This window comes from Podarcis melisellensis (assembly GCF_964234715.1).
Source record: "Podarcis melisellensis genome assembly, chromosome: 7".
NCBI lineage: Eukaryota > Metazoa > Chordata > Lepidosauria > Squamata > Lacertidae > Podarcis > Podarcis melisellensis.
The window spans coordinates 33,021,882-33,033,917 of record NC_138539.1 but is presented as its reverse complement, the minus strand read 5'-3'; the positions used below and the strand labels follow the sequence as shown (position 1 = coordinate 33,033,917).

Genomic DNA, 12,036 nt, shown 5'->3' with positions numbered 1-12,036 from the left:
TCACTTCACATGGCTGATATGAAGCTTGCACACCTGGACTAGTCCCCATCAAGCTTTCCCCAAACCAACTACATGTATTCAACTGAGTTTGAAATGATACATAACCATTACCACCATGTTACCTGCTAGCTTTTATGCATCTTTGTACAACCCTATATTCAGGGCCAGCTCGCCTGCGAGGCAAGGTGAGGCAACCCTCTCAAGCAGCAGGATCCACAGAGCCAGCAGATCTGGCCTCCAAGGACTACACTGTCTATTGCCTCTGCCACAGTAGTAGCAACAGCTGCAACATGCTTCTTAGAGGCCAGATTTGCCACCTTCTTTGCAGCCCCCACAATGCCGCCTCTACAGCAGTTTCTTGGTGAAAAGGAAGCACTGCTGGTCTCCATTTAACCTTCTTCCTGTTGCATATCTTCACACCCCACTTTGGCACCCACCTTGTGCTTCGTGTCAGGTGTCAAAATGTATTGGGCAAGCCCTGTCTAATATGCAGTGTGTCCTTGCCCCCCACAAATGCTTAACATTCTTTAAAAGTGGCGTGCTTAAATATTTATTTTAAGAATTTATTACCTCAATTGAAGAGATATACAACAATTTTTAAAAGAAAAAATCACCACAAATAAAAATAATTTGCAGTAGTTCTGCTGTTTCACAAAATAAGACCGTAGACATGCCATTATTTAGAAAGGAAGGCCTGTATAATTAAGAAATTCTAGTTAAGAAAACACACAATAATTTATATGTGAATAATTGCACTTTATTCATTTTGCTGAAAAACAGAATTAAGTAACTTGGTCAAATTTTATGAATTTACTCTCGCTATGCTGAAGTACTCAAAATATCTTTTGCCAAGAAAAAAATATTGTGTTGACAATTTGGTGCTTCTTTAGAGGGAGGGCACAAGAACATCAGCCTCACACTTATTATTGTGTTTTGTCTATAAACTGCTTTTCCAACTGAAGCTGGGAGAATTTTCATTTGCTGCAAAAGAAGAAGAAAATATTAAATAAGCTGGTATCTGAAAACATTACCATTTAAAACAAAAGTTTTTTGATGCAAGACGTTAAGCAGAAAGTGATTTACAAGCACAACTTTAATCTCAATTTTTTTCTGTTAGTATATTGCATCTTTCAAAGATTATCAATTTGGGAATATGATTTTTTTTAAAAAAACAGTAATCTGAATATTTTTTTTAAAGCCCATTAAAACTATTTGAATATTAGTGAGGCATTTAAGTATTTTGACAAGTTATCCTCTATTAAAGTTCCAAAATGCTGTTTTTCTAAATAGCAGGAAGCTTAACATTTACAGTTCAGAGATGTTCTATAATTATTTATGATCCAGTGAATTCTCTTGGGCTTTGTTTTGATGCAGTATGCCCATAAGCTAGGACTGAGTTGCCAATGAAGGCAGCGGAGATGAAAAAGTAAAGGCAGCATTTCCCCCATTCCATTGCTGGGGCGAGAAGCACCCTTTTCTTTACTCTGTGTGTGTGTGTGTGTGTGTGTGTATGACTGCATTTGTGTGTGTGTGTGTTTGAAACAGAGTGCTGTGTGCCAGCATGTGCTGTGAGGATGCGTGTGAATGCTGGGGAGCGGGGAGGTGTGCTTGTGCCATCTGTATGGCTGGAGTGTGTATGTGAGCATGCGGGAAAGCACTGAGCACACCCACTACTGGCATATGTCCCTCAGGAAGGTGACTGACAGTCATTGTAACCCTTGGGCTGAATACAGTTAGCCACCCCTGATTTAAATAAATAAAATATGTGTGTCCACAGTGTAGAACTATTCAAAAGGCTCTGTGCAGATCTGGGTCTCTGAATTCAAGCAAAAAAATAAATAAAAATCATTTGGGAACAAAGAATTGTTGCATTAAAAATGCCTTATTGGCATGATGGACAGCTATAGTATACAGTGGTACCTCTGGTTATGTACTTAATTTGTTCCAGAGAAACTGTTCTTAACCTGAGGTATCACTTTAGCTAATGGGGCCTCCTGCTGCTGCCGCTCTGCTGGAGCACGATTTCTGTTCTCATCCTGAAGCAAAGTTCTTAACCCGAAGTATTATTTCTGGGTTAGTGGAGTCTGTAACCTGAAGCGTATGTAACCTGAAGCGTCTGTAACCCAAGGTACCACTGTACAAGCATCCAATAGTACATTCCAGATCTACCTTCTGCCCACCCCTGGGCTTAGACACAGAAAAATTCTGGAAAACTGGATCATAAACATGCTGCTGGAATACAACAGATGTGGGTTAAAGACAAAGCCACTTACACACTTTCCCTTCTTTTTTTAGTTTCTTCAAGTGATGGCCGAGGTTAATCTCTGCAGCTCTATGCAAGTGTTCAGGTGTGTCCTAGAGAAAAAAATAATTAAAAACACATGAACCACACGTTTAGGAAGCAGTCTTATATACACTATCTGTAAGGAAGTTCAACGGATAATAAAAGAAGAGTCTTATTTCTGATTTGAGATGTATAAGGTTGAACTGTTAAATGGCAACACTGTTAAAATGGCATCTTGGTAATTTCATTTCAGTCAGGATTTTAAAAAGTCACACAAGCACACTAATGCCAAGTTAAAGAACAGAACAGAGCCAAATGTTGAACTAATTAAAGCACTCTTGGGGGTTTCCATCTTCTTGGCAAACAGATAAAGGAAAAAAGTGGTATGATTGCAGTACCTATTCATATATTTATTAGCAGGGAAATAAAGAACTGCTTAGGCTCACACAAGAAGCTTGTGTTAGCCCAATGTAATTTTTGACATTTATTATTATTATTTAATATATATTCATACTCCGCCTTTTTCCCTGACAAGACTTAAGGCAGCTTCCAAGAAAAAAACAAGAACCGCTAAAAACACAGGAAAAATCCATAATTAAAATTAAAATGCAACAGAATTAAAATTATATGCAAATATAAAATATGTTTAAAACATACCAATAATTATAATAAAAACAGCACGACAACAGCCCTTTGATTAAAAGCAGTCAATTCCCAAAGGCCTGTTGAAAGAAATACTTCACCTGCCAACATGGACAGCAAGGAGGGAGCCAGTTTAGCTTCTTTAGGGAGGGAGTTCCAAAGTCTGGGAGCAGCCACTGAGAAGGCCATTTTTTATATCCCTACCAAATGTGCTTGTGAGGGTGGTAAGACCAAGAGATGGGCCTCCCTGTAATGTTTCAAACCTAGGCAGGTTTGTATGAGAGAATACGGTCTTTCAGATAGCTTGGACCTCAGCTGTGTAGGCTTTATAGGTTATTTCCAATGTTTTGAATTGTGCCTGGAAACAGACCAGTAGCCAGTGAAGCTGTTGTATCAAGGGAGTCATATGCTGCCTATAACCAGCCCCAGTCAACAATCTGGCTGCAGCTCTTTGACTCCATTGAAGTTCTGAGGACTTTTCAAAGCCAGCCCCACAAAGAGCACGTTAACAGTAATCCAAACAGGATATAGCTAAGGCATGTGTCACTGTGGCCAAATCAGACATCTTTTCTCCGAATAACTCCTCCCCACACCAGATTACAAACTGCTATTTAAATATTTCCCTCAGTTTCAGAAGCAGTAAGCGATCAAGCACTGGGGAGAGGGGCAGAACCCAACACAAACCTGAAGCCTCCTTGAACTCACAGAATAAATTACACCATTATTTGGATTTGGGCTATTGTCATTATATTTATACTCCAGCTTCCCCCACAATATCTGGTAATCACATGTATTATTATTATTTTATTTTACAGACTTGTGTGTGCTCATAGTATTAAGTTCATTAGTGCCTTCATCATGTTAATGTTACTGTCCTCAAGCAGCCTGTGTGTGAGAGAAAGAGAAAGAGAAAGAGAAAGAGAAAGAGAAAGAGAGAGAGAACTGTGCAAATGTATTCTTCCCATAATTATAGTTATCATATAAAAAACACCGCTGAGCTTCTGCTTCCCTGGCCAACTGGTAGTGGACAACAGACTATGGATTGCTTGATATTGTGTTATTGTTTTTATTTTGATTTTATATATATATATATATATTGTGGTTTTATATTTTGATTTTGTTCTGTGATCTGTCCTGAGACCTCCAGGTACAGGGTGGTAAGTAAGTAAGTAAGTAAGTAAGTAAGTAAGTAAGTAAGTAAAGGGTACTAGGCTGGGCTGGATGAATCCCAAGCCGGAATTAAGATTGCCGGAAGAAATATCAACAACCTCAGATATGCAGATGACACAACCTTGATGGCAGAAAGTGAGGAGGAATTAAAGAACCTTTTAATGAGGGTGAAAGAGGAGAGCACAAAATATGGTCTGAAGCTCAACATCAAAAAAACGAAGATCATGGCCACTGGTCCCATCACCTCCTGACAAACAGAAGGGGAAGAAATGGAGGCAGTGAGAGATTTTACTTTCTTGGGCTCCATGATCACTGCAGATGGTGACAGCAGCCACGAAATTAAAAGATGCCTGCTTCTTGGGAGAAAAGCAATGACAAACCTAGACAGCATCTTAAAAAGCAGAGACATTACCTTGCCAACAAAGGTCCGTATAGTTAAAACTATGGTTTTCCCAGTAGTGATGTATGGAAGTGAGAGCTGGACTATAAAGAAGGCTGATCGCCGAAGAATTGATGCTTTTGAATTGTGGTGCTGGAGGAGACTCTTGAGAGTCCCATGGACTGCAAGAAGATCAAACCTATCCATTCTGAAGGAAATCAGCCCTGAGTGCTCACTGGAAGGACAGATCCTAAAGCTGAGGCTCCAATACTTTGGCCACCTTATGAGAAGAGAAGAGTCCCTGGAAAAGACCCTGATGTTGGGAAAGATGGAGGGCACAAGGAGAAGGGGGCGGCAGAGGACGAGATGGTTGGATAGTGTTCTCGAAGCTACCAGCATGAGTCTGACCAAACTGCGGGAGGCAGTGGAAGACAGGAGTGCCTGGCGTGCTCTGGTCCATGGGGTCACGAAGAGTCGGACACGACTAAACAACAGCAAGTTCATATGCTTTGTATGTGGAAAGTCCAGGTTGAACCCCTGGCATCTCCAGTTAGGATTGAGAAAAAACCCTGCCTGAAGGTCTTGAATACCATTGTTGCTCCGTGTAGACAACCCTGAGCTATATGGACCAACAATCTTAACTAGAGATGAGGCAGTTTCTGTGTCCCTAATATTTTTGCTGGTGTATCAGCTTAGGAAGCCTTGATCACATAGCAGTAATACCGCATATTGTACAAATTGCATTTCCATGCTGCATCTTATACGCTTTTGCATATGTGACATATTCTTTATCGTTTAGCATTTTGTATGTTTAAAATGCAAAGTTTGAAGATCTGCTTTTCCTGAAGAGGGTCTGCCAAAATAATTTTAGTTCTGGGGGAAAAAAGGAAATTGATGAAATTCTTAATGTCCCAACTAAAAAGTTTAGATACAGGACAGCTTCCAATTTGCCTTGCTACAGTGAACACATACACACGTCACTTTTTCCTTGTCATAGAAACTACGATGTTTGTGAACCATTCATCTTATTGTGACTGCTTCTACTAGGGAAATTAAACATCTTATTCCTAATTCAAAAGTAAGAGTCAGTTAGACAGCTACCTTGTATACAATTTTCACAAGTTCCTGTGTTGTAAGAGATTTCTCAGCATTCTCTTTCAAGACATTGAGGATTTGCTGTTCCCGTGCATTTCGGTGAGAAATGTACTCCTGAATTTTAGCTCTTGCCCCTTTTACTACTGGACCATGTCCTGTAAGGGGAAAAAAGTGGTTAATATAGAAAAACTACAACAACGATACACGTTTACAATCTCTACTTCTGCTGCAGTATTTGTTATTATGATGTTCAAAGCAAGTGGCATAGCTGTCACGTATGGTTCCAGTATCTTCTGATTTTGCTGGTGTCTGCACCAGTACGTTTAGAGGTATTATTACTTTCTTACCCTAGCAGTTGCATTAGATCACCACAACACTAAAATTTTGAAACAAAAACAAAACAGTTTAAGAGCAAAGCCTTTACGTTAATATTACTATGATTTCCAGTTTAGGGTGTCATCAGACAAACACATACTCAGAGGAGACTCATTGAAACCATGTCTATTGATCTCAACAGGCCCGCTTCCGAGTTCATCAGATACCACCCCATATCTTTAACATCTCTTCTATAGTCACTTTTAAGCACTGAACTCTGAATTGTTAGGTCAAATGTGAAGAAAAATGTTGGCCCTCTGGTGGCCAAAGGACTTTTCACAACTCAGACCATTAGTACACACCTACCCTAGGAAATGGTCATGTGCTATCTATGTATGTGGCAATTTGCAAAGAACAGGTATAGTTAATTCCTTCCTCAATGGACTTATAAACTAAAATAGACACTGAGAGACAAACGAAGATGCGAGGGGGTAGCAGAGGTATCAGTAGGTTGAGGACTAGTATGTGATTACTTAAATTGCACATATTTTGGCTTAGTTATGTAGTGTGAGGCTTCCTGCAACAGGTGAATCTCAAGGAGGGACTTAAGGGAAGTGACTGCACGAAGGCATCTTGGGAGGCAGTTCTAGTCATAAGGGGCATCAAAGGAAAACGACAAAGTAGTTGCAGAGATCAGGAGCTCTCTAGACAGCTGAAGGTATCAGGCATCTGGTTGACCATTAAGAGAACAGGATGCCTGGCCTGATCCAGCAGGCTCTTCTTTCATTCAGTATGACATTTTGTCATCAGTAGTTGGAGCACTGCAGAGATTCCAATGGTAGATGTTAGCCAACAAAGAAGTTACCGAATCAGTCTGTGTCCATATATTTCAACAAGGATTCACAGATAGATGGCACCACAATGCATCTTCTCTATTTTGGCAGTTATATTTTATGTATCCTCTCGATAATTTTCAATAGATTCTAGGAAACTATGGGCGCTATCCAACAAAGTAGTTCTGATAGCACAAGGATTTCTATTTGCCAAGAGTGTTGGGGAGAAACTCAGAACAAATTTAGGGAATGAGAGGAGAAGGAATTCACAGCCGGAAGCCCTTGTGCTAATGGGACTACATATTCACTGCATATTGCACTAAATGATTTGCAATAAGGCCCATAAATCTAGGATGCACTCTGGCAACATACAAGACTTTTTTTACAAATCAAACGTAGCGCAAGTTCAGGCAGCAATTTCAGCTTATGATGAATAGGAAAGCTAAAGCATCACAAAACACATTGTAAACAGGATTCAAGAGACACAGGAGACCTTCTCTATGCTTGCTGTAACCTGCCATGAAAGGACAACAATCAACAGAAGGATCAGAGGGCTCTGGCGATGTAGAGCAAAGGATTAGGGATTTTGAACAACAGTTCTAGTCATAAGAACTGTACCAGAGGAGGTCAAGAAGTGATGTGTTATGAATTCAGGTCAAATGTGGAACTAACCAGGGTAAATTAAGTCAGCTTTCACTTCTAGTAGCTTTTCTAACGATTTCATGTAATCAAAAAGGTCTTCAAACACTGCTGTTCCTTCTCCTAAAATGCAGTCACCAGAAAATATAGCATTTTCTTCTAGGAGATGTAAAGCCATGTGGTCATCTGTATGTCCAGGGGTATATAATACCCTGCAGATTGACAAAAAAAGATTATTAAACTCATACCTGACCTTTCCACAATAGAGCCCTCAAGGCATCTGACAAGAAATACAAATACATATAAAAAGCATGAAACATGAAGCTTTAAGAATCTGTGGTAGAGTTAAAACTACTTGAATAAGGCAAAGGCCTATCTAAACATGAATTTTCATTTGTCTTTGGAAGTTAACAGAGACAGGCTTGTGTTCCTGCTAAAGGCACTTGTGATGTTTGTGGGACTTGGAAAAGCAGTCTTCCTGAAGAACCCAAGAACTCAGACAGGTTTGGGTCCAATCCAAACCCAGATACACACAATTTTCCTAAATATATAGTAGATAATACCATGATAAAATACATAATTGCGCCAATATTAAAAATCTTGCACATGAAAGAGAAAATCTTCATACAGTGGTCAATGTGCAGAAGTTATCAGTTACCTCAGAGTAGCTCCCTCTGTCTTTAAAAGATCTCCATCTCTAAGGTATGTATACTTTTGCTTTCCTTCTCCTATTATTTCTTCCGAGTGTGGGTTACGTGGAAGTTTGCTTATGCAGTACTCAGAAGCTAGTTTTGAAAAGAAATGTGGCATTAAATATGTTTTAGAAGCAGCTTAGTCACACATTATTTAAAATTTCCTGAAAAATCACAGTATCTTAGTTTTTAAACACAAAAATAAAAAAGCAGCATTACTTTATTTTACATGTTGTAACATTGCTCCCAAAAGTGCATGCTGACATTGTTTTACAGACATTTGTCATATAAATTGCTCTTAAGAAATGAATGAAAAGATTCCAGAATGAAATAAGGATAAAGTGTGCCCCAGCAAATGCTTATGGGAGGAGAGGCAAATGATTCATAGGACCTGGGCTAACATTAGCACAAGGTATGAAACATGACTGCTTTTGTTTAGATGCTTGGGCCAATAACCCAGAGTCCAGTGTGTTTAGGAGACTCTTGCTCTCTTTAATGGAAAGGCAGACTGCTTCATCTCCCAATGGTGCATGTTATGTAGCTTCCTGCTGAAATCCTGTAACTTTTCATATCACTCAGACCTCTTCAGACTGGGGCTGGTTTTTGCAGGTGTATTCTGTAACACGTCATTGACTCAGTCATAGTGCATCAGTGATGGATTTACACTGGATCAGCCACACATCATTCCAATTTGCTAGTTGTTCTGCAATGCTTCCCCGACACATACCATAATTGCTGTCTGTAGGGGCACTCTTGTATGACAGCACAACAAACACTAGAATAGGATTTTGGCAGGAATCTACAGGACATACACCGATTCCAAGTGAAGCAGTTTGACCACCTCAGAACTTTTGCAGAAGCAAACAGTACTGAAAGCAGGATTGCATACAATTATCCTGGTACCATCATGAACGTAGATCAGGAATGCACAACAGAAAGAGCATCTGGAGAGACCCCAAATGTTCCCCACAGATGGCAATAATGCAGTAATGCTTGGGAACCATTGAAGAACTACAGTACTAATGAAATTATGTGTGGACTAATGCACTATGACTCTGTCAATGACATACTGCAAAAAGACACCTGTGAAAAACTCCACCAATCTGGAAGGGCCCTTGCCTTCCATGCACCCACACTGTCTCTTAGTTTTTCTTCTTCTTCTGCAGGTTAGGGGTAATGTTAAAACTAATGGCAACTTGGCGGCCATAACGACCAAGCAAAGCCCTGCCAACAAGCTGTCCTATACACTTTACATTTGGGTTGAAAAGAATGGCATACATTTGGTAGTGATGGGTTGACAGATAAAGGATGTAGACGCACACACACTTAATTGCCCAGGGCAACTTTCTATACCATTATGATGCTAACAAGAGAAACAGTTTTTATGAGTAAGCATGCAAAGAAATGGCTTTGCAAGAGGTCTGGCCAATTTAAAATGCACAAGTTAAATTTCCTGACTTTATAAGCATAGCAAAGCAGTCTTGTTTTCACTTCATGAGCTGTTTCCCATGAAACGTACTGAAACAATTAACAATAAAACATTAACAATAAACACATACAGTTAAACCTCAGAACTCCAACGACTCCATTGCCAAACGTTTCAGTTCCCGAGTGCCAAAAACCCGGAAGTAAGTGTTCCGGTTTTCAAACAATCCTCGGAATTCGAATGTCCAAAGCGGCTTCCGTTTGAGTGCAAGAAGCTATTGCAACCAATCGGAAGCTGCACCTTGGAACTCAAACGTTTCAGAAGTTGAACGGTCTTCCGGAACAGATTACATTCGGGTTCTGAGGTTTGACTGTATTAAAAAAACAATTACAAATAGCTACACAGACTAATGTACTTTATAATGCAAAAACAGTTACCTTGCTGGTTTTACTTATAGCCTGTGAAGTAAACAATCAACTATGTAGAAGTTAGTTGCCAGCATTCAGTGTTTACCAGCAATAATTTTATTAGACACTGGTATACAAGCCTTCAAATGTTCTTCCTACTTTATCTTTCTGCTATTTAACAGTATTTAATGTCAGATTAAAGTACTGAAAAACAGCTTGGATACATTTTGTATAAAAAACAGAATACAGACATTTTAGACAACAACAAAAATAATGAAACTGCTTACTAGTGGGAAAGTTTTTACAAATATCAGATATGCCTCCTGTGTGATCTTGATGCCAGTGTGTTACTAAGATTTCCTGGATTGAGATGCTGAATTCGTTGAACGCTTGTTTCAAACAGCCAATATATTCAGGGACAGCTGGTTCTCCTGTATCAATAAGGATCCTTCTGTATTAAAGACAGAATCACCCCCCCCCCCAAAAAAAGACACCATAACTGGAAAAGTCAAAGCACAATTAATAGAAAAGTAAGGTTGGATCCTAGTACAAAATGTCTGTGACATGGAAAGCAACATTTTCTTACTCCAGAACATCCTTACACAAGTGGCAATCCTGATGGATCATTTCTCAAAAGTAAAGAAAGGTTCGCTCTTCTCACTTGGCAGGTCTTCTGCCTTTTTCACAACACCTGCAGCTGCTTTACATCTAATGACACCCTTTATCTCAGTCCTCAGCGCATCTTGGCTGCAAGTCCTGAAATACCTGCTCCTTGCCCTGTAGGCCTTTTCTTACCTGGCCTGGGAAGGCAGGGCCCAGACTGACTCCAGCTACCAAAGATGAGGCTGCTGACCAGACTCTTGGGCTGCGATGTTGTTTGGGGTTTTTTGTTGCGGGGTGTGTGTGTGCGTGCACTGATACTGTTTTTTTTGGTACAGTATCTTTATTTGAGATCTTGTCCTGGTTTATGTGGAAACTCTTCAGTTTGGTGAAATATTTTTTAATGTTTTGTTTGTTTATGACCACTTTTGTTATGTTGCAGTTATGCATTCTTCTCATGCTGAAAGCCACCACCTTGATAATGGTTTGAACTGTCGAAAGGCAGCATACAAATAAAATGATTCCGGTCAGTATTCACTGACTGGCAGCAGCAGCAGAGATCTCATTGTGGATCTTTCCTAATGCTACCTGGAGATGCCTGAGGTTTGAACCTTGGACCTTCTGCAGGAAGTGCATGCGCCGTACCAACTGAACTCGTGAAACATGGGGGGCTCACTACATAAATGTGTGTGTGCGTATTTATGCGCTCACAAAGGTATGTATGCGTGGGTGGTGCTGTGGTGTAAACCACTGAGCCTCTTGGGCTTGCCGATCAGAAGGTCGGCAGTTCGAATCCCGCAACGGGTGAGCTCCCGTTGTTCTGTCCCAGCTCCTGCCAACCTAGCAGTTCAAAAGCACATCAGTGCAAGTAGATAAATAAGTACCGCTGCAGTGGGAAGGTAAACTGTGTTTTTGTGTGGTTTCTGTCATGGTATTCCGTTGCGCCAGAAGCAGTTTGGTCACGCTGGCCACATGACCCAGAAAGCTGTCTGTGGACAAACGCCGGCTCCCTCGGCCTGAAGTGAGATGAGTGCTGCACCCCATAGTTGCCTTTGACTGGACTTAATCGTCCAGGGGTCCTTTACCTTTTTACCTTATGTGCTCACACACACACAAACACATATGTATATGTACAGATACACACACACGCCTACTCTGGTGAGGAAGAATCCCCACCTGTTGAATTTCTGCCTGCCTATGCAGCTATTACGGGCAAAGGATGCCCTGCCCATGAAACAGTTATCCGAAGCCAGCCCCAAATCGCTACTTTTGCACCAGGGTTAAAGGGAACTATAAGCCACTCTCTTCCGCTGGTCCCTCCTGGGGGCTGCTACGTACCTGGGGCCGGTCCCTACCAGGTAGGTGTTGGTGCCCTGCAAGGTCATCGGCCCCGGGTTGCAGCCCAGCACGCGGACCACCCGCGACGACAGCCTCTCCACCCGCGGCAGCACAGACACCATCTTCGCGGCGGGGCTTCTTCCAGCGGCTGAGCGGCCGAAACGTAGAGATAGGAATTCTGCAGAGGTGCTACCGCTAAAGAAGCAGCTTCCTGGT

The 12,036-nt window shown here is 40.9% G+C and overlaps 1 protein-coding gene across 2 annotated transcripts; it reads right to left on the bottom strand.

The window, feature by feature from the left end:
* Positions 1-735: 735 nt before the first annotated feature.
* On the bottom strand, positions 736-11,984 carry LACTB2 (lactamase beta 2). Of its 2 annotated transcripts, none has more exons than XM_081919861.1 (7): positions 11,821-11,984; positions 10,170-10,330; positions 8,016-8,142; positions 7,391-7,569; positions 5,577-5,725; positions 2,274-2,355; positions 736-981 (listed from the first exon to the last, which is right to left on the bottom strand). In XM_081919861.1, the coding sequence occupies exons 1-7, from the start codon at positions 11,940-11,942 to the stop codon at positions 938-940; spliced, it is 864 nt and encodes a 287-aa protein (XP_081775987.1). In that variant the 5' UTR covers positions 11,943-11,984; the 3' UTR covers positions 736-937. The 2 variants fall into 2 exon arrangements, with proteins under 2 accessions (XP_081775987.1, XP_081775986.1); XM_081919860.1 differs by having other exon boundaries at positions 10,170-10,333; positions 11,821-11,983.
* Positions 11,985-12,036: the final 52 nt, after the last annotated feature.

Bases quoted from the DNA above. Each gene is read 5' to 3' on its own strand.
- LACTB2 (XM_081919860.1), bottom strand. From the start codon at position 11,942: ATGGTGTCTGTGCTGCCGCGGGTGGAGAGGCTGTCGTCGCGGGTGGTC. The intron at 7,570-8,015 runs GTAACTGATAAC...GTCAATCTGCAG, and splicing joins ACAGAGGGAGCTACTCTGAG to GGTATTATATACCCCTGGAC. The intron at 982-2,273 runs GTAAGTGGCTTT...CTTCTTTTGCAG, and splicing joins AAAAAAAGAAGGGAAAGTGT to CAAATGAAAATTCTCCCAGC.